At 36.0% G+C, this 23,837-nt stretch overlaps 1 protein-coding gene across 1 annotated transcript; it reads right to left on the bottom strand.

Annotated features, from left to right (window-relative positions):
• Positions 1-4,535: 4,535 nt before the first annotated feature.
• LOC121391791 (asialoglycoprotein receptor 1-like) lies at positions 4,536-21,948 on the bottom strand. Its single transcript, XM_041523291.1, has 4 exons — positions 21,872-21,948; positions 20,091-20,158; positions 7,766-7,857; positions 4,536-4,628 (listed from the first exon to the last, which is right to left on the bottom strand). The coding sequence occupies exons 1-4, from the start codon at positions 21,946-21,948 to the stop codon at positions 4,536-4,538; spliced, it is 330 nt and encodes a 109-aa protein (XP_041379225.1).
• Positions 21,949-23,837: the final 1,889 nt, after the last annotated feature.

The raw sequence follows: 23,837 nt of genomic DNA, 5'->3' as shown, positions 1-23,837 counted from the left end.
AACACATCTGCCGGTTACGGTTTCTCGGTTTGATTATATTTAAACCAGTGCATCACGACTAGTAAATCAAATGCTGTGGTATGTGCTATTCTGTCTGTTGGGTGGTGTATATAAAAAAATACCTGGATACTAATGGGAAAATGTAGCAGGTTTGAATTCTAGACTATACATGTCAAAAATACAAAATGTTTGACATCAAATAGCTCATTATTAATAATTTAATGTGCTCTAGTTGTGTCTTTAAACAAAACAAACTTTAACTTTAGCTGGTTTTGTATCCACTAGTCCACCCCCCCCCACCACCCAAATTAAAACAACTCAATTTGTTTGTATTTGTACAGAATGGATTTTATTTTGAACAAATTCTAAAATATTTACATGTACCTTCTGTTTATTGTATACCATTAACCTTAATGACATTTGTGTTTACTATGGTAAGTAAGCAGGTATTACATGTATTGGTGTGGGTTTTTTTTCGTTTCAGTGTATTCTCACCAAGAGTCCCACACTTATTCTGTTAACATTTGCAAGGAAGCCCCACACCAAAAGAACAAAAGTAAATTTGGACATTCATGGGTAAGACTTGTTTTATGATCCTCTGTTATTGCATTATGTTCAAGTGCTTGTGATCTTTGACCAGCCCTTTGATATTCTTAGAATTTTCCACTTAATGGTTTCTGCCTGAGGGTACCGAGGGTAAAATCATGTACCCTAAAATCTTGGAAATTAATGAATATATTTGTTTAATGTTTAGATAAATGATAGTTAAAGAAGTGCTGTTTACAATTGGGCATGTGCTTGAAAGGTAATGTCCTAACCCTAATTTCAAAACATTTCAAACCCATAACCACCTAGATGAGGCACTTGCATCTGTTTTGTTTTTATTACCTACCCTAAATATGATTTTCTTTTGGAGACAGTAGTTTTGTTTTTCAGCATTATTTTACACCCAAAATTTTAGCAAACCAGGGGCATTTTTCGTCGTCCACATGTCATCTTATATGTAGCTTTGTGCAACTTTCTAACAGAATTCAAATAACATCGTCAAAGTTAAATACATTGTTTACTACTTTTCTTATTGTACATTGTACTACTATACTTTTAATGTTATACTTTGTTTATTGACACTGATTTTGTTTCCTGTTAAAAAAATTTCTCCTAAAATTAAATTAAACTTTAACTTAATACAACGATATGTAATTAAGTTACAGACTAACATACTTCTTCAAATGGATGTGAAATACTTAACATGTTTGTTTTTTATATATTTCAGCAACTGAACCAATGAATGTGGACTCGTTGATTAGATGTCGAAAATGAGATTCTGAAGGCAAACTATCAAGCAAATTACATTGCATCTTAATACTGAGAACACAATGATAGAAATAATAGAACAGTTTCAACTGATATGTGAAACACAAATTGGGGCAGGGGGTGAAATTGCTGCTGAAAATGAAACACTCTCATTACTTTCATTTAATACAATATTCATTGTTTTTTGTGTTTGACATATTGCTGCTACGGGGTAATTTAGACTTGCAAGACTTGGGATTCAGTTTGACACCACCCACCAAATGGTAACCCTTAATTGCCCAGTTGACTGTACAAGTTTCGAGGATTTGGAGATGGATGCCGCAGAAAGATACATTTTTGAATAAATATATTTACCGGTACTAGACTGCATGACGATTAATATGTAAAAACCTTCTCTTTGAGAAAAAAGAAAATGTTGGGAAGTATTCTCATAATAAATATTAAACAAATTGTGCGAACTGCAATCTGTGGTTTAGTTTCATGTTGAACTAGTGTAATATATAATTGTGCCTCTTTCTTTTTTTTACATACATTTTTGTAATTACATTTTTATTTTGTATAATTATTATTGTTCTGTAGGCATGGGTTGTCTTATAACATTTAGTACTATGTTTTATCTGTCTATGCTTCTAGAAAAGATAAATCTTTGTAAGTGCATTTTGTTGTGACAGTAGGATAAATAATGGGGGGGGGGGGGGGGGGGGGGAGAGATTGGGTTGTGGGAGCCAGAAGCTTCAAGTTTGATTCCCAACAGTTGTTGCCACAACACATGAGTTTATAATTTATTTAAACAGTGTTTACACTGTACTGTACCGGCTTAATTGGCAAATATTTTACAGTCTGTTCAGCGATCCTACGTGTTCGTACTTTTTGGTATTTGTCCTATTTTTCCTACTTTTTCTTCAAAATACTTACATTTTCTTACTTTTTTGTTTGAAAATGTCACGAATTGCTGTTAAAGTGCATATTCCTTGTGTTATTATAAAAGTCAACAGTTATGGGAATTATTTTAATTTTTATTGGCAGCAAGATATATTTCCCAATTTGTGACACCATATAATATCAACATACTAAAATTACACCCTCAAAGCCAACATATTTTCCAATGATTAACAATATTATGATGTCCAATGTGTATGTATGACTTCAGAATCTATAATACATTATGGAAAGCTTAAATTAATCATGTTAACTCTGTTGTACTATGCATCAGCATTCCTATGCATGTGGGGCAGAACGTAGCCCAGTGGTAAAGCGTTCGCTCGATGTGCGGTCGTTGTAGGATCGATCCCCATCGGTGGGCCCATTGGGCTATTTCTCACTCCAGCCAGTGCACCACGACTGGTATATCAAAGGCCGTGGTATGTACTACCCTGTATGTGGGATCGTGCATATGAAATATCCCTTGCTGCTAATTGGAAAGAGTAACTCATGAAGTGGCGACAGCGGGTTTCCTCTCTCAATTGCTGTGTTGTCCTTAACCATATGTCTGACGCCATATAACCGTAAATAAAATGTGCTGAGTGCGTCGTTAAATAAAACATGTCTTTCTTTCTTTCTTTCCTATGCATGTAAATACATAAGATTCATATTATTTCTGACAAAATACATGTAGAAACTGAGCACCACATAAAAAAGTGTTTTCTCAATACGAGCATGAATAATGTCGCTATGTACTGTTTCAATCCTATCTTTGTCCTACGTTTTCTCCTTTTCTCCTACATTTTCTATATTTTCATTCCTAATTGTGTCCTACGTTTTTCATAACTGGAGGGCGAAAGATGTGGTCCCCACCAACTCACCCTCTGGTTATGCCAGTTGTGATTTGTTTGTTTGTTATTGGGTTTTTTTTTTAATTTCGTGTATAACTTTGGTTTCATAAACAAGGCAAGTGCCGTATATCGGTTGGTTCAAGCAGTGCAGCTATGTAAGAATACACCCCAATAAACTTCGCAATCCCACAATCTCAACCACTGCCCGCATAAGTTTTGCACTGGCGACTGTATCCTTTTATAGTTTTGTAACCTTTCGTGCATAAAATTATGGTACACTGACAGCATTCCCCCACGCCTTGTATTTTAATGTTACTGCACACGGCCCCCCTCTCTTTAAAAACAAAACAAAACATTTAACGCAAACCGACCAAAAATAAAAACGCCACGGTTTTAAACAAGCTGAGGGCGGGTCGTCGCCGCGCCTTATATTCTCTTGTTCCTCGGCATATCGGGATTCCATTAATATAAAAGTCGAACAACAACAAAAAAAATTAAGATGAAAAAGAAGAAGAAAAAAAAGAAACAAACAAGACATTTTAATTTATCAGTCCTAACAAGAAAAGTTAGCATAGGATGTTTTAAATGTTCTTTTGATTGTATTCGACGTTCGTCACTTCCGGGTTCTTGTGCTTTGATTTACTGAAGTTAAAATGGTTTCGTCAATTTCAATCACCTTGTCATCGTAAATGTACCCTGTAGTGAAAGATTTGAATGTCTCCTCTTGTCTGTTTTTTAATTAAACAGCGATATTTCTAAATAAATTAAGACAAAAACTTAATCGGCAGATCGGTTGATTTTGATATCGACCTATGCGAATTGACAACCATTATTGAAAGTTTGTCTAACCTTGCATCACGTGTGACGGGAGGCGTCGTTAACTTGCCATACGGTGGAGTCAATTGTTTTGAAAAGTGGCTACGCGATTTTAGAGGTCAAGGTCAGGTCATGGTCAAAAGTCAAATTTAGATAATGTCAATAAAAGCACGTTTAAATCACTAACCTGGGCACAATTGTACTTTAAAATCATAAAGAATATCTGAGATGGGGCTACCCAAATCAAAGTGAATAGTTTAATATACAATGTATAGGTTTTAACAACGTTATAAAGAGATGGCGTCATTTTCATCTTTCTGACGTTACCGTATGAGGTACAAACATTGTGCGTAACGTCACAGGTTTATAGTGCGCAGGAATATTAATTATGGCGCACTATAGAGTGCAATAAATAACATGAGGAAAAACCACTGGTATGTGGTTCTGTATTTATTACATACCACCTTTAAGTTTAATTAAATAACAACTTACTTCGTCTGGAAAGTTAATTGAATGTTGTTGAATTGACAGAACGCATATGCCAATTGACGAAATGTATTAATATGTTCGGAAATGTTTAGTAAAAATAATCATAATTATTTAATCATCCCTAAATGTATAAACATCCTTACCCTATGCGTTTTTGAACAGGTATTCCAGGATAAATCTGTCTTCTTCATCTGACGTAATAGTCGTAAGGTAAGCATTGATGTTTTCGCAATATACCTGAAACAAATAAATTAAGATAAAATAAATAAATAAATAAATATGGAAAGATATATATATATATATATATATATATATATATATATATATATATATATATATGTATGTATGTATGTATGTATGTATGTATGTATGTATGTATGTATATAGATAGATAGATAGATAGATAGATAGATAGATAGATAGATAGATATATATAGATAGATAGATAGATAGATATAGATAGATAGATAGATAGATAGATGGATGGATAGGCATATATAGATATACACATAGATATCTAGATGGATGCATAAATAGCTAGACTGATATACATATATGTAGACATATGTATGTATGTATGTATGTATGTATGTATGTATGGGAAATATCAACCGAGGCTTCGTTAATCTGTATTTGGCGAACCTTTGGCGAGACAAATACAGGTTAACAGGCCGAGGTTGATATTTCCCATATTAAAAAATACTCGTGACGAATTCTATTTATCATATCACTGTCAGTTTTGTTTATTTTTCACTTAAATTATTAATAAACAAAACCCCAACGCTCAGACGTAACAATTTGTTATGACGTATGAATACATGTACATGTCAATCACTCAGCTGATAATCGGTTTGTCAATACACCTTGAAGGTTATCTATGCTTTCTGAAACTAGTTTAAAAGCATACAAAACGATTGTAGCTATTTAAACAATTTAATACTAATTTAACAGTTTTATATATAAATAATGAAATTATCATTTTAAAATTTACAATAGCCAATTTTTTCTAAATAACTTTTCGCAACATTTTGCTGAGTACTACGTCATTGTCAGACATAGGCATATCTACGTTACTAACCTATTTATGGGCTTTATCAAGTTCAGTTGGAGTCGAATCACTGTAAAAAAAATGATTCTTCGTTGTTTTATGGGGGAAACAGGACTTTTAGGCTGAGCCACATTTATTACGATATTGCCCCCACTAACATTGCCTCCAAACACGGAAATATTGATGATCTGTGATTGTTTCGAATTTAAAAGTGTTGTCGGATTTCCTTCGAAGACGAACACGCGTGAACCAAACTTAAGGATTCACCAGATATATCGCGGACAGAATGTGCGACAGTTCTTTTGTTGGTCTGATTTATATGGCTGTATGCATTAACTGAATGAATATTTTTGTGTCCTGTTATCTGCATGATTTAAAGAGCAGGAACGTGATTGTCGTCCAGTTTTTGGACCAGAAATTTGCGTACAGAGTGGTTCGTTAGGCGTTCAGTGGTACAAATATTACCACTCGAACACGTTTTTCATCAGTCCAGCAAGTTTATTTCTACCAATGCATTGCAATGCATACCGTGTGTGTGTGTGTGTGCGTGTGTGTGTGTGTGTGTGTGTGTGTGTGTGTGTAGCAGTGTAGAATGGGTCGTCAGCTTCACAAAAGTTTCGCGGTCGTTTTGAAGAAGAAAACTTCAACGGGACATCGAAGGGGATTTTGTGTTTGCCTACGTTTTTGGAATAACGTCTCTGCAATCGCGGGAATTTTCTCATACTCTGCATACTTGTAAAAGACGACTTCAAAAGACGCCATGTTTGTTCATCGACAATTTTGACAGGTGAAAATAGTTCCACGTTTCGGTATATAACTTGCGTAATAATGTAATTTGCATACTTATGTTCTAAATATTTGCATACTTATGTCTCAAAATATGTGATTTATGCAATGCTATTCCTTAGTAGTGATATGATAAAAAAAAAATAATAATAATAAAAAAAAAAAAAAAAAAAAAAAGTATATATATATATATATATATATATATATATATATATATATATATATAGATAGATAGATAGATAGATAGATAGATATATAAGAGTCCCACGAAATGTGTAGTTTTGTTATACACTCATACATACATACATACATACATACATACATAAATATATTCGAAACAGTTTAACCATACTGAAATATAATTTATTCCAATAATTTATTTTTTATACTATTTGCTCGTAGTAAATATTTCCCATTGCTATTAAGTTCTTTAATGGTACCAGTACTTAGAAGTTGGACAAGTTTGAATACACTTGTACGTCCTTCGTAACAATGTTTTATATATTTATTTCTTATATTTTGGAATTTAGGACATGAACAATAAAGTGATTCCCATCTTCTATTTACTTTTTGTTACAAAGTGTGCATATTATTTGAACTATATCTGTGTTAATCTATGTACTCTGAGGTGTTAAAGGGACCTGAGGCCTGATCCCACGACAGCGTGGTTTAATATTAATTGGATAAAATCTCGAAAGATAAGTGGTATGAAAACAAAACGATAATAAAGGTCATGTTTATGATGAAATTAGGAACTATGAGTTTAAATCTGTTATACCATATACTCTGCATGCCCAATAACGAGTAAAATGTAATATTCCCACTTTTGCTTTCAAGTAAGCGTTGCAAAGCGTTTTATAAAATACTTAAGACAAACGTTCCAAATTTTATCCGAAAACAAGGACGCCTATTTAATGATTCCAGTATATCAGATAGGGTTAAGCATACAAATTAGTTCACTATTGAAGAGTGTTAAAGGCGCAGACCCTAGTTTCAAAATACACATTAACCTGTAACACATTTGGATCAAGTTACAACACAGTGAAAAAAGAGTTTGTGACGTTAAAACCGGGAAATGTCTTTTAAAAATAGACCAGAAATCGAATCAATAATCGCTACTTCTCAGACGCACGTATATGAAAAATACATTTTGTGGTATTGAAAACAACAGGATGACCAGAAACACTCCGGTTCTAGGGAACTGGATAATCTAACCAATAAAACATAAATAATGGTTCATTCCAGTGATCATAAACGGCTCCAATAGTGAACAATATGCCGTAGTGTTTAAAAACTAGGGTCTGTCCCTTCAATGCTTGATCGTGTTCCGTTTTTAACACACAAAAAAACAATGTTTAACGAGAATGTTCAATATTGTTTTAAATATAAAATTGAATTAGCCTTTATTGAAAATAAAAACATGTGTTATGTCATCTCCAAATATTTTGACTGCAGTTTGACTTCAAGTTGGCCCAACAGTTCATGGTCTCATTTTAACTTTACTTTTTTTTTAAATTAAATTAACCTTTAAATGTATTACCTTGGCTTGAGCCCATGTTCGGAACGCTGACGACGAAAACCAGTAACAGCTCTCTTTGAATTTCACAAAATCCTTCTGACATGGAGTGGAAGCTGAAAAAGTGGACGTTCTGTTATTTAAAACACACTGTGACATAAATCAACAGCATAATAGACTATCGGAATTAAAATGGAGACACATATACCATATCTTGTGACGTAGGCAGCGTTTACAACTATTTTGAAATGTTTAAGCAATAACATATACTCCAGGTTTCAGCTTTAAAATATGGTATATAGAAAATAATAAATGAGTGGCCGTTAGATATCATTTATCTCACAACGAGTTGTTTTAAAATGTTTCTGATACGTTTTTAAACAACGAGTTGTGAGATAAATGGTATCTAACGGACAAGAATGTATTATTATATTTCTTGCATATCCTCAGAAACCACGTTAAAAGAAAATGTTTACATCTTTTTCAACTAAAAGATCTTTACAGCCGTTGCACTTGTAGCTGACTTATGCGTCACTGATACATGAATGTCAGGTTAATTATACGTCACAGTCTACTCGAGTTCCATTGTGTAGTTTTTCATTGGAGGTATGACACTGGTGATCTAGTCATCACCTAGGAGCAGCCAGTCGTATGTCTTGATATGTGTTAACAACCATCTGTAACCCAAGATAACGCATAGAGTTCTCATCAACGTGTGTGTAACGAATGTAGATGGTTAAATAGCACACGTATACTCCAAACTTCACCTTTAAAGTTGGTGATGTTCTAAAATGTTAAACAATAACCGCATACTTCAGACTTCTTGTTTAATGTTGATGGTATATTCTAAATGGTTAAATACTAAATGTGTGCTCAAGACTTCTGCTTTAATATTGATGGTCTATATAAAAAAGCTAGGTAATAAACATATTCTTTAGAATTCTGTTTTAACGTTGATGGTCTATATAAAAAAGGCTAGGTAATAAACACATTCTTTAGACTTCTGTTTTAATGTTGGTGGTCTATATAAAAAGGCTAGGTAATAAAAATATTCTTTAGACTTCTATTTTAATGTTTGTGGTTAAATAATAGGAAATGCTAGTCCCTATATGATGCGTTTGAAAACAAAAATGTGTTAACGAAAGTGAAACAGATGGAGTACGGTAACCTACTTAACCTTTTATGTTCTGCGATAAATATAAGGAAAACACTAATGCATGTTACTTATGTAAATACTGTGTTGTTATATTGTTATGTTACAAAAATACAGAAGGTAAATGACCATGCTAAACAGGAATTAATGGATTTGTTTTCTACAGGATTTTGTTAACAAAAAATACATGGAGAGGCCAGTTATGTAGATATCATGGTAATGTTTAGATGACAAACGCCAGATTACCTATTAACTCCATCGTATTGTATATGTAAACATAAATAAATAAAGTGTATTGTTACAGTTGAAATTGTAGCACTGTGACAATATTACTTTCTGGTCCGTCCCATGTCCTAACGTGAGTACTTATTTGATTCTTTGTTAAATTAACAACAACTAGTGCAACAAAAATGGGTTAATGTTAGAACCAAAATATGCTTAGCTATCTAGATCATTTAATGATATGTATTAATCAGAAGTAGAATAGAATATATGTTTAACGACACCCCAGCACGGAAAATACATCAGCTATTCGGTGACAAACTATGATAAATCCAAAACATTAAGTGATGATCAATATATTAATCAGAAGTAATTATTTGAAGCAATGCTGTTACTTTGAATTAACGCTGTACTGGGAAAAGAGTTTTACAATTATCGACAATAAAATACCTATAATAAAAACAAGTCCGAATGTAGTTACTCAAGCTAAGCATTGTCCGTCCTTTAACTTTTCTTGTTTGGGGATATCTTCTCATTGGTCTAGCCGTAGCAAAGCGAGTTTGTTCATTTCTGGATGTACGTAAACATTACGTCATGAGTGAACATTCATATCTGATGTCACCGCTATATTTTGGTGTTTTGTCTAATTGAACGTTATTGTTTTAGAGCCAAAACAATAATTCAAAATAAAATATGAACTTTCAACGTTATTATTAGTAAGTATGTTTTAAATTTAATAAAGAGTGTCTGTTATTTCTTTTACGTTCATTTGGGTATGGACAACACAATAAAAATCATCTGCAAAGTTATTCGCGAACAGATCGTTGATGGTGTATTCTAAAAGGTTAAGTAATAAACGGATACTCCATAATTTAGTGTTAATGTTCATGATGTATTCTGAATGGATTATGGACTGATTTTCTTGAGACTCTTGCTAGAAACTATTATTCTAAATGCTTAAATAATAATCATATCCTCCAGATTTCATCTTTAATGCAGATGGTTTATTTTAAATAGTTACCTAAAACATATCTCTGAAAAGAATCATGCCAGAAACTAGTATTCTAAATGAAAGGGACTCTTTGTAGTCCAGTCAATGAACACCAAAATTATGTCAACCCAAAAAAGATTAGAAGAGATTTTGTTTGGATTTTGTTTGTTTTTTTGCATTCATATATGTACCTAGTATAACATATTAAAAATCCGGTTTCGAAAGTGCTTGTTAAATATGATTTTGGGAAGTAAAATGTTGTATAATATGTTAAATATATTTTTTATATATAAATTTGTATTATGATTATAATCCTTCTTCAGTCTTGTGTCTGTTATTAAATGGCATACAAACATACATAAAATATTGCTTTCTGGTGTTAAATAAGTAAACTTAGGAATATTTAGAATACAAAATATGCTTGTTTAACACCAAAATGTAAAATGTTTTAATAAAATACACACATCTCTTAAAAGCAGGTATAATTTCACCAAAAAATATGGCATATGCGAGGATTGTTTTTTTCGGATTTGGTCCAACATAGCTCCATACATCACTGTTAAATAATTAAAATATAAACTGACGATCACAAGAAAGTATACCAAAACTATTTTGGTTAAATAAACACAATATACGTTCATGGAAGGTTAGATAGGTCCCAGTATCTTTTGATGTATCATAACCAGTTCGAAATAATTGCACACTGCTCCTTTTGGGTGATTCTGCACGTGTAAAATGTGTTAATGAATGAAATTTACACTGCACGTGAAACATGCTGCTCGTGCACACAAAGGTACAAACAAATGTACCATGGCAAAGAATATGCATCGGTGAATAGCAAAACGCATGGCAAGTCCATGGCAAGGCTAACTGCTGGAGAGAGAGAGAGAGAGAGAGAGAGAGAGAGAGAGAGAGAGAGAGAGAGAGAGAGAGAGAGAGAGAGAGAGAGAGAGAGAGAGAGAGAGAGAGAGAGCGCGCGCGCGCCATTGGTATGGTCTAGTTGGGAGCAAGTTTCGCCCACGTCGCAAGAATTATGAATTGTACGAAACTGACGATCACCAGGTTGACACAGCATTTCATTGTTACTGACAAGACTGTAGACAGACCTCGAAGTGGAAGACCACGCGTCACAACAGACAATGAGAACTGCAATCTCCACATCTTACATCTACGTAACAGATTCTTCACTGTGACGTCATCTGCAGGGACTGCGCTTGGACATGTTATCAGTCGTCACACAGTACGTTGTCCACTACGGCAGCATGGCATCAGGGCATATCGAGCATTCAGAGGGACGACGTTGTCGAGGCAACATTGACTTCGTCGTTTTAATTGGGCATGTCAAGTTGAACGTTGGCAATATCGGAACTGGCAACGTGTGTTTTTTTCAGATGATAGCAGGTTCCAGCTGCTGCAGCTAAAATACGGATCTATCGACGAACGGGAAAAATAACGCCTCCTTGGTGTGTTCAGGAGACTGTGTTGTTTGATGGTGGTAGTGCGATGGTTTGGGGTGTATTTGTGGTCAACAGCGAACAAACCTTGTTGTCATTGAAGGGAAACTTACAGCACAGCGTTACATCGGACAGGTCTTACGTACCATCCTGTTACCGTTCAGGCAGCAGCAACAACCCAGGATGTTGTTTCAACAGGACAATGCAAGACCTCGCACAGCTCGTGTTGTACAACAGTTCTTAGCCAGAAACAACACCAGTGTCTTGCTATGGCCAGCCCGTTCACCTGCCATGTCATCCATAGAACATATGTGCGATCATCTTGGTCAGAGAATTCGACGCTGACCCAGTCCTCCAATAAATAGGAATCAGATGGTACAGGCATTCAGGGAGGAATGGAGGGCAATACCTGATGCCATCATTAGAAGCTTAACGAGCTCTGTCCGACGTTAAGTTCGTGCCTGCCTACTTGCACGTGGTGGGCATACTCGCTACTGAAACACTGACATTCGTTTTGTTACAGCCATGGTCATGTGTATTCGCACTTCGTCATTAGTGATTTTATGTGAATTTACACATTTTACCTCCAGTGATGTTTAGGAACTGTGATGTTCACAGTTGATGGTATACCAGTGTTCGTATCTCATCAAATTATGATAGTTTCAAAATCAACATTTGCATCACTACTCAAAAGAATTTAAGGGTCAAAAATGTATAACCAAATAAGTTTCAGAGTGTATTAGATTGATGATGTAAACTACACCAAAAATTTAATTTATTGTTCCATATTTACAAAAAAACACAAATAAACGTCACTGTATACAAGAAAGTCACATGACATGCTGTCAAATTTGAAGGTTGTCAAACATGGATTTTACACATTAGAACATTCGTTTAATAGTGTGTGAATCCACCCCTGGCGCGAATACACTAGACACATCGTTGCCTCATGCTGTATATCAGACGTCTGAAGAACTCTTGGGGGAATGGCCTGCCACTCTGCCATAAGAAGTTGACCCAGATCATGAAGGTTGGCCGGAGGGGCATGGTTATCCCGAACTCTCCTGCCTAATTCGTCCCAGGCGTTCTCTATTGGGGCCAAGTCAGGCGAATATGCTGGCCAATCCATCCTGGCGATACCTTGTTGTCTGAGAAAGTCCGTTACTACCCTGGCGCGGTGGGGTCTGGCATTGTCATCCTGCAGAACTGCCCCGCCGCCAATCTGCTGAAGGCCTGGGAGAACCAACGGCCGGATAATCTCATTCAGATAGCGGATTCCATTCAGATTGCCATCCACCACACAGAGGGGGGTCCTGTGGTGGATAGAGATGCCGCCCCACACCATGACGCTACCACCACCAAAACCGGTGACGTTGTCTAACGTTAACGTCAGCGAAGCGCTCCCCAGGACGTCTGTAGACACGAACCCGACCGTCGTTGAACTGGAGACTAAACCTGGACTCATCAGTGAACATCACTCGACCCCACTGAACACGTTGCCACCGCAGATGAAGCGTGCACCAGTGACGTCTGGCCGTTCTGTGACGTGGTAGGAGTGGTGGTCGAACAGCCTGGCGACGGCAGCGTAGATTATTGGCTCTCAGACGATTGCGTATGGTTTGATATCAGACACTTGAGTTCCAGTCGCAGACCGCAGACTGTCACGTAATCGGCGTGCAGTGGTTGTGCGTTGACGTAGAGCCATATTGGTGATGTAGCGGTCCTCTCTATTTGTAGTGCTTCGGGGTCTTCCCGAACGTGGACGATTTCGAACAGAATTCGTTGCTTGGTACCGTTGCCACAGTCGGCCAACGACACTCTGACTGACACCAAGTCTCAGAGGAACATTTCTTTGCGTATTGCCATCCTGAAGCCAAGCAATAGCCCTTCCTCCATCTTCGATAGTCAGTTGACGTCGTACCATTGTCAAATTTGGAGTGTGCACCGTACACGAACGCAAGCTCCAATTATACGGAAATTCAGCATTGGGAACATGGAATACACGTGCAAAGCGTGCAAATGAAGCGCTTTGTGAAAAAGCAAGTTATGGGCACTTAGCAGACCTTTCGCTTTCGCCCTAATTTACGTGCAAATGTAAGCATGTTTTCGCCATTAGAACTAGTCGACAGTGTCACTGACAGTGGATTTTAATTCATTTATGGGTTGCTTAGACCCACTTTCGTCAAAATGGAACAATACCATGCGTGACATTATGGTCTAGCTAATATAATTGACATTCAGAAAATAATGTCGAAAATATCGTCTGACCCTTCAATTCTTTTGAGTAATATATTATTTTTAAAAAGTTATTGGTATATTTTCTTTTGATCGTCAGTTTATATATACTGGAGACTTTAGCCTTACTTATGTCGCTAAATATAATTTTTAAAAACTAATATTTAAAACGCAATTCTACAATATATGAACTAGTAGACTGCCATGTGTATACAGCTATGCCTGAAGATCATACTCTTATTTCACATTTGGTGTTATCCATATTTGATATGTTTACATAGGACAACAGTTTGATCAGTTATTATTACTTTAACAATCCTCAAAAATAAAACCAAATTCTAAAAAAAAACCTTTGTTTTGTTTCTTTTGCCCAAGACTTAAAAAGCAAACACAACAAATCACCCAAATCCCCCAATCCCCAACCCCTCCAAGGCAAATGCAACAAAAATCCATAAGATAAACAAAATAACAACCATCAAAAAAGACAGGCAAACAAACAAAAATAGCACTACATATTGACAACTTCCGCATTCAGAGGTTTTCACAGAGGGATCTGAAATTGCAATCAGAAAGTGCCACTCTAGGAGAATAGCTCCGGGACGTGCTCGTCCTGGATATTTTAAAATATAGATCACCTGAAACAATTTCCTCATAACTGAATACTAAAATTGTCAGTTTTGTATGGTTCTGCCAGGGCTTCTAGAATTTTGCAAACATATATTTAAACACGAGAACCCATTCGTAAGTCAGTATACATGATCCCCTTCTGTATGAACCGTAAATTTGTACCAAAAATCTTTAGAAAGTAAAAAGTGAAAAAAAAGAAGAAAAAATGTCCAAAGCACTTTATAATCACTATTAATAAGTGGTAACATGCTATTTATATTACGTTTATTCAAACGTTTACCTTTTTATTTATTTCATGATTTGAAGTAATTAATGTGTAGATGGACAGGCTAATGTCCGTGATTAAATTATGTGTCATTATAGTTCAGTAAATACTTAACTGAATATTAATATTTGAGTTATTTCATTAAAAAAACCCTAGTATTTCTTGCTAAATGTCGTCTGCTTTCAGAGCGGAAATGCACGAGACGAACTATTTCCGGTTTGCTGTAAAGCACTGTTGGTTAATAGACCGGAACCGTAGTGTTATTGCTTAACCTGTGAAAACGATGTTGTTGTTTTGATTAAGGTTATGGATTATAAATAGCATTGATATTAGAAATATATGCTTAGATATTCGCTGATTTGTGTATCCGTTGTGTATTGTAAGACTATATTGTGTTTTTCTTGAGAGTATATTTGACGTCAGACTAGAAATTAAAAAAAGACCAGTGATGTCAATGTTGGGGTATAAATAGAACTGTTACTTCAGTTGTAAACAGTTGGATCCTAAATGGGTCATGGAGGGAAACGCCTAAAGCCAAAGAAAGATGGAATTTTAATAAAGCAGATTGGCCAGGTTTCTATCAATTATGCTTGAATCTGAAACCGGATAATATTAGAAATAATAATATAGATATCTATAATAAGAATTTGATTGATAATATTACAGTAATTGCTAATAAAACTATTCCAATTTCAAATGCTAAAGTCAGGTATAACTCAGTTCCCTGGTGGAATGATAACCTTGCCAGAATGATTAAATTTAGAAATAAAATGCGTAAAAATCATCAGAAGGATAAAACCCCGGCTAATTTAGGTAAATTTAAAGAAAGTAAATTTAAAGTTACTCAAGAATTGTGTAAATTAAAAAAGGAGTCTTGGACTAAATTCTGTTCGTCATTAAATAGGCGGTCCAAGGTCTCCGAAGTATGGGCAAAAATAAAACGCATCCAGGGAAAACCTCTCGCTAAATCTTCGTTATTAAAAGCTAATAAACTATATACTACTAATCAACAAAAAGCAACAGTGTTTGGACAAACTTTTCAAAAAAATTCAAGTAATGGTAATTTCCCACAAAAATTCTCTAATATTAAAGAAACTATAGAAAAAGAACATAAAATTCCCCTGGATGCTAAATTTCCTACACATAATTTAGATTATAATATTCAATTTTCTCTCAAGGAAATGACTGAGGCCTTTGCTCACAGGAAAGGTACCGCTCCTGGTCTGGATAAATTTAGCTATCTTTTTTTCCAAAACATGCCTGAAGCTACCCTCAGACTTTTCCTGGAACTATATAATAATATTTGGAAACAGGGTTATCTCCCCCTAGCATGGAAGCATGCTGAGGTCGTCAGCCTCCCTAAGAAAGGGAAAGACTTAACTAATCCTTCTAATTATCGTCCTATTTCCTTAACATCCAGTGTTTGTAAAACTATGGAGGCCATGGTTAACTCCAGACTCAGCTACTATCTAGAAAGTAACAATCTTTTGACCATATATCAGAGTGGTTTTAGAAAAAACCACTCTACTGCCGACCACTTATTTCGACTTCAATCTGAAATTGTTAATGCTTTTAGTCATGGCGACAAAGTGGTCGGAATATTTGTTGATCTGGAAAAGGCCTATGATATGGTTTGGCGACACGGGCTACTAATCAAAGTGTATAACATGGGCATTAGAGGGCCTATGTTTGCATTTATTGAACGCTTCATTAATAATAGGTCTTTCACTGTTAACGTTACTGAAGCATTCTCTGATAAATTGAACCTTGAGAACGGTATACCCCAGGGATCAGTAATAGCCCCCACACTTTTCAGTATTTTTATTAATGACCTAGCTATAGCCCTCACTGGTTCGTCTAGTGAGGACACTAAGCTTAGTATTGGTTTATTTGCTGACGACACAGCTTTTTGGCGATCTGGAAAGTGTTTAGAAAAAATTAAAATAGATATTCAAAAAGATATTGATAAACTACAAAATTGGGCTGAAACCTGGGGGGTTACCATCTCAAGATCTAAAACATCAGCTATTCTTTTTACTACTAATAATCTTAAGAGACGTCATGTACTTAATTTAACACTAGATAATTACCCTATAACCCAAGTAATGTCAGTTAAATTTTTAGGAGTTACTTTTGACCCATCATTATCCTTTAACGCACATATAAAAGAAGTAATAAAAAATTGCAATAACTATATTAATCTACTTAGAGTTATAGCGGCAACTAATTGGGGGGCTGACAGACATACTCTCTTAATGATTTTTGAAGCCTTTATCGTCTCCAGGTTGCAATATGGTGCCCAAGCCTTCTGCTGTGCATCACCATTTCAGTTCAATAAGCTAGAATCAATGTATAACAAAGGGCTTAGGATTATAACTAAAATTTCCCCGGGCACACCAAATGACAGTCTGCGTGTGGAGCTAAATATTCTTCCTCTTAGTGTTAGGCGCACCCAGCTTTGTCTTAAACATTGGTTTAAAGCTAAATATTTAGTACCACTAAATCCTGTAGCAATTATGGTACCGAATAATGATGAATATTTACATATAGATATTAACTCCGCAGTAAACTTTAATAACAGAATGGCATCTAATCTAGAACTCTTGGATTATAATCTGGAAAAATACTCTCCCCCCTTGGTGCCACCCTGGCTAATCAAACCGCCGAGTGTCCCGTTACTATTAAGAAAGGAAATTTTAAAAACAGATAATGAATTATTTAAAAACATAATATTTAGAGCAGCTTTAAATGATTATTATCCTGAGCATATTCATATATATACAGATGGCTCCAAGGACCCACTTTCTGGTAAGGCAGGCATGGCCTTTTGTGTTAAGCCTGGCTTACCTAATACCTCTAGCTCCCACTACGCCAGAGTGACAGACCACGTTTCTGTATTCACTACCGAACTGATGGCCATTTACTCTGCGCTCAAGTGGATTCTTACTAATGCTACTAATTACCCGTCTCCACACAACTTTCTTATACTTTCTGACTCCCTGAGCTCTCTTCAAGCTCTCCAGAATCTTAAATTCAAGAGTTCACACTTAATTAAGCAAATTATAAACATGATTAATTATAATAATAGTAAAGGGTTGTTTATAACTTTGGAATGGGTCCCTGCTCATGTCGGCATCTCTGGCAATGAAAACGCAGACCTACTAGCAAAAAAAGCTGTAGGTATGGATAAAATTGAAATTAATATTAATATTAACTTAAATGAAACTATGGCCATAGCCTATAAAAATTTTCTCAAGTTTTGGCAAACCGAATGGAATAATAAAACTAGACTATGGCATTATTTAATTAAACCCAAAGTTAATTCGAAAAGATCTACCTATTCTAATGTTAAAGCCGAAAATATTATTACTAAATTGCGCCTTGGTGTTGTTTTCGGTCTGAACGATACTCAATATTTATTAAAAAAAAGTAATACAGCACTTTGTACTAATTGTAAAAAGTTAGATAATGTAAGACATTATATTTTTTATTGTAATAAATATACCGATGAAAGAATTATTTTTAAAACAATAATGGACAAACTTAAAATTAAATTTAATCCGGTTAAAATATTTAACCCGCCTCCCGCTCTCAAACGGGAGGTGGAACGGGCTATTTTAACCTACGTAAATGATACGAAAATAAGTATATAATAAGTAGCTGGCACATAATAAATTGTAAATTATATAAATAGGTAAGAACGGTCCGAGGACTATATCGGCACACTCGATCAGGGGCCGGCTAAGTTTAACACTCACCTTGCAATGGCGTATGGGTGGCTGGTGGCGAACTTTGTCCAGGGTGGTAATGGCTTGGACCCTACCCTCCCGTGGACAAACCGAATAACCTTATCTTTTATAATTTTCTTTTAAAAAGAAAAACCCTTTTTTTTTCTTTAATTCCTTTTTTTTTAATTGCTAAATTAATCTTTTAATTAATTATGTTGATTAACTTGTTCCTTTTTTAATCCATTTTAGAATCACCGAACAGCCTACGCACATTGTCTCATCATTCACATGTTGGCGATTGACTGGATAGTTGTAACATCCACATTCCTCTCTTTCTTTTTTTTCCAGAGGAGGAATCGAAATCCAGCCAATCGCAGCCTCTTATTTTGCCTGCTGTTTCTTAACACTGGCTTTTCTTTTTTAATCTCAACCAGCTCCGGCTAGGGATCGAGATTCAGCCAATCGCAACGCACCATTTCAAGCTGAGTGTCGCATATCGATCCGGCTCATTTCTAACACACACTGTGTTTTCCTTCTTCTGTCTTAAGTGAATACTGCCGCTCACGAGTGTTCCCGAGGTGCCAATCGGTGATATCCGGAGAGCCGGGCCTTGCCGTGGGGTACCTTGGATTCTCCTCCTGTGCGGTTTTGTCACCCATCCTATTTCTTTGGAATTTTACTCTCCACTTTTTTCTTTCTTTTCGCTGGCCTCTGCTAGCACGTCTATCTTTCACTGTAATCTTTACTGTAATGAATAGTAATCGGGTGTCGGGGCGGTTGGCTGAGAGGGAGCGGGCTCTGACCAATTAGAGCCCGTTCCTTCTATAAACTTCTCTTATTGGTCTGCGCTTTTAGCCAGACAATAATTATTAAATTAACCTAGTGTGAGAGTGGTTGCGTGAATGATTGTTTTTGTTCCGCCGGGGCTTGGCGGCGCATACGCCTGGCAGTGTTTGTGCCGCCCGCCTCAGGCGGAATGTATGGCTGGGTGTGAATGTTTTAGTTTTTAATTATTTATGGTATATTAATATACTTTTAATTAATTGTTATAATAAATATGGTGTATTAGTTGTTGAAACTTTCCTCTTAGCAATTTTAATGTAGTATTATTTTAATATATATGTACCCGTTTTCTTTTAAATCAAACAGGTTTTAAACGGTATTAATGTGATCGGTCAATTTGTATATATACAAACAAAAAAAAACCTGACCGGTACTCGGAGCCACCCACTTGACGACTAGTGGTCACCTGGGTGACACCGAGGATTATATAATAATGACATCTGTCATCCGTTTAGGTGACGCACCCGATTGGGTGTGGTGCTCACGAATGCTTGGGGAGAGCGGCGAGGACACCTCACCATAGTAATTGAATCAATCCACCAGCCAATCAACAACATCAAAGACGCCTATGCGTTTCACCACCACTCCAGACGGCGGCTCGCGGGCTTATCATATATCATTATCATATCATTCATACCATCCTAAATAAGGGCCCACCTGTGTTACATGGATAACCTGGGGGGGGGGGGGGGGGGGGCGGGATGGGGGGGGGGACGCCGTGGTAGGGTGCATATTTGGGTGCGGTAGGGCGTTGGCGGTTTTGGCCGATAGGGAAGCCTGTTAGGAGGCCTCCCCGCCCCGGAACGCCCCCCCGTGGAAATCCGGACTTACCATAGTGGGCCTCCCGCCTGTTTGATCGCCGGATTGCCGGTGGCGCGGTGCTCCCCGCTTTACGAATCCTTTATCCTCCAGGGCCTAATTAATAAAATAAAAATATATATATATATATATAAATATTATTAGTAATTAATTAACTATATTATATATCTATTTAGAACTGCCCGATCGAAATTGTAATTAATTGCACCTACTAATTATACATTAAAATAATAGAATGATATAAGGCTTTTTAACTATGGTGCTATTATAAATATGTGAGTAATAATATATAAATATGATAGATCCCTATTTGTAATTGATTTATTTATTTATTTAAGTTTGTAAGTGGTCATACCACACTATTTAAAATTACCCCATGCACTTTTTTAATCCACCCCTTCCCCCTCCCCCCTCCCGCCCCGGAATCGACAACTGGCGATGTCAGAGGCTGAATCCGGGGTGGGCGTGCCTGAACCCTCGTGGATAGGGGCACGTAAATATAGTTGCCCGTTGCCCGTTGGATCCAAATTTTGACAACTATCAGCTGATCGAGCTAAACTTCGCAGTTATAACGTTTCATTGAATATTTTTCTTAGATTTTGAACAGCATTGAGAGGTAAATAGACGATTGTCTTTAGCTTCCTTTGCAATATTTCTAAATTAATAGGTTATCCAATTTAAATGACTTTAAAGTAAAGTTTTGGGATCCAACTCAATAATTACTATTTCTTGTTTATTAAATTTAGGATAGATAATTAATTAACTGGTCATTGAGAGCATCTTGAGATAATGGGCGATTGTCTAGTCTCCTGGTGTTGTTAGTCAGTCACTGAAAACACTCAATTGATAATGGGCGATTGCCTAGTATTTTGGTGGTTTAAATAAATATCTGTAACTGTACCTATAACTATATGTACTATTATGGTTCTTTGGAGTATAACTCTTAATTAACTCTTCACTGAGAGCATCTTGACATAATGAGCGATTGTCTAGTCTCCTGGTGTTGTTAGTCAGTCACTGAGAACACTCAATTGATCATGGGCGATTGCCTAGTCTTTTGGTTGTTTAAATAAATATATGTAAGTGTATGTAAGTGTATATAATATTAACTGTAGTTAAATATTGTAGTTCGTTTGTGTATAACTCTTTAATTAACTGGTCATTGAGAGCATCTTGAGATAATGGGTGACTGTCTAGTCTCCTGGTGTTGTTAGTCAGTCACTGAGAACACTCAGTTGATAATGGGCGATTGCCTAGTCTTTTGGTTGTTTAAATAAATATATGTAAGTGTATGTAAGTGTATATAATATTAACTGACTGTTCATTGAGAGCATCTTGAGATAATGGGCGATTGTCTAGTCTCCTGGTGTTGTTAGTCGGTCACTGAGAACATTCAATGGATAATGGGCGACTGTCTAGTCTTTTGGCTGTTTAAATAAATATAGATTATTAACTGTGATACTTGTAATTGACATCACTGGTTAACTATATGTTTTCATAGTTTAGTGTTAATAGTATTTTTAGTTCACAACTTTGGTTGATATCTGCATAATATTTCATGTATAAAATTCTGTGGTTTTCAATGCAATAAAGTGAGATCTTGTGGTCTTGTTCATTTTAACTAGTATTTATGTGGTAAACGCCTTCATGATCACGCGTGCGTTCGAGCGTACAGTACGCACTCCTCGTCGCTTACCCAGTACGTAGGTCCAGAGTACTTGCACGACACGCACGCACGCACGCACGCACGCACGAATTTCTACAACAATAAAAATGTTCTTACAGCTGTTTACGCTGGGATTGCACTAGTGTACCCGGGAATCAGAACCGTGTGTCTAATTCGAAGTCTTTCCGAATGAACGCGAGACATGACGAAACATTAAAAAACGTAGCAATAAAATTTCAGTTTGCCTATTTTTTTATCACATTTCTTCCTTATCTTCTTGAAAGCGGGGAGTCACTTCTCATACTGTTTTTTGTTTATTTCTGTGTAAAGAAGACCAGTATCGAAAGTGTAACTATGCAGGAATTGTTTGATAAAACATACACAACATGCAATCAACCTCGAAATACACCAGGAACGGGACGTAGCCCAGTGGTAAAGAGGTCGCTTGGTGCGAGGTCGGTTTGGGATCGATTCCCGGCGGTGGGCCCATTGGGCTGTTTTTCGTTCCAGCCAGTGCACCACAACTGATATATAATATGTCGTGGTATGTGCTATCATCTATGTGGGATAGTGCATATAAAAGATCCCTTGCTACTAGTGGAAAATGTAGCGGGTTTCCTCGTAGACTATATGTCAAAATTACCAAATGTTTGACATCTAATAGCCGATGATTACTACATCAATGTGATCTAGTGGTGTCGTTAAACAAATAAACAAATCGAAAGATACCAAGTGTAACTATGTAGGGATTGTTTGATAAAACATACACAATATTCAATCAGCCAGATTGCTCATTTCACTTTCATTTCAATTTATTTTCGTGCTTATATCCAATAAAGGTCCAAGCACGCTGTCCTCAGCTATCTGGGATATTTGTTCAGGACAGTGGGTTAGTTGTTAGTGTTAGTGAGAGAGAAGAAAGTGTAGTGGTTTTGCATCTACCCACTCAGTCGTTAAAACTCACTCTGGGTGGGAGACGGTACCGGGTTGCGAACTCTGTACCTACCTGCCTTATGTCCCATGGTTTAACCACGACACCATCGAGACCGATATCCAGATTGTATGTACAGTATGACCCAGTAACACCGAGTGCCGCTGATACAGGCTGGAAAGTGGAAACAGAAGAAGACTGTATAGCATCTATATAGACTGATATGATGTTCATAATTGAAGACTGTGACAACCAGGTTGTAAATGAAGACATTGATGGAAATGGAGCACTGAATTTTGACATCTGCAAAATATGCATCCATCTTTATCATGGTATTTTTAATCTATGAGAGCAATGTATGCAACTGATTGGTTGTTATGACTTTAAATAATAATCTTTATTATCGCCTGCATGTAACAATAAATATGTGATCAAAGTACATTTTAAGTTGACGGGAACCTTTAGTGGGTTTATATTAGAAAAAAAAAAAAAAAATTGTATTAAAATATATATGTATGTAAACAAAAAATGTGGATGTTCATGTTAATAGCTTCACAAATGCTTTATATATAGAAGATGTAAACAATGCGTGGGAGTACAATAAACATTCTGGTATATTTAAGCCCTGAAAACAAGTGTAAACCTAAACTTCAACTGAAATTACTGTTGTAAAATGGCGAAAATGGCATTACCTAACATCAAACAAAAAGTGTTGTGTGAGACCTTATTCTTCAAATGATGTCACTACTGCTTCCATTTCTCAGATGTATACCAATTACATCTATGTTTAGGTTCGCCATGTTCCTCTTAATAAATATTTATTGATGTTTTCATTTAGTTATTCTGTTAACAAGTCCTTTGAAATATTGCTTCTGAGGAAAGAGGGTAGGGTTATTACAAGGGTCATTACACAAAACCTCTTCCAAGAAAACTTTAAATATAGGATATAAATATTCCGTAGATGTAACCACAAGCTACTGCTGCAATAAGATCCATCAAAAAGAATATTTGAGGTGCTGAGCCTAAACTTTATGTAAAATGTCTACTGAAAATTAACACTGTGAATTGTTGTATTTTTTAACGTTACAGAAAAAGTGTTATATGAGACCCTAATCCTCAAAGGTTTTCAATATTGGTAACATATCTGAATTTTCCAATCCAT

Source organism: Gigantopelta aegis, unplaced genomic scaffold (assembly GCF_016097555.1).
Source record: "Gigantopelta aegis isolate Gae_Host unplaced genomic scaffold, Gae_host_genome ctg2967_pilon_pilon:::debris, whole genome shotgun sequence".
In the NCBI taxonomy this organism is placed as follows: domain Eukaryota; kingdom Metazoa; phylum Mollusca; class Gastropoda; order Neomphalida; family Peltospiridae; genus Gigantopelta; species Gigantopelta aegis.
Note: the sequence above shows the minus strand (reverse complement) of the source record. Positions and strands in the feature narration are given on the sequence as shown.

What these genes read in the sequence shown, in the direction of transcription:
- LOC121391791 (XM_041523291.1), bottom strand. Translation starts at nt 21,948, where the DNA reads ATGTCTCGCGTTCATTCGGAAAGACTTCGAATTAGACACACGGTTCTG. An exon ending in TACACTAGTGCAATCCCAGC is followed by an intron (nt 20,159 to 21,871) that starts GTAAACAGCTGT and finishes TGGAGGATAAAG; the next exon opens with GATTCGTAAAGCGGGGAGCA. An exon ending in GAACATGGGCTCAAGCCAAG is followed by an intron (nt 4,629 to 7,765) that starts GTAATACATTTA and finishes TATTTGTTTCAG; the next exon opens with GTATATTGCGAAAACATCAA.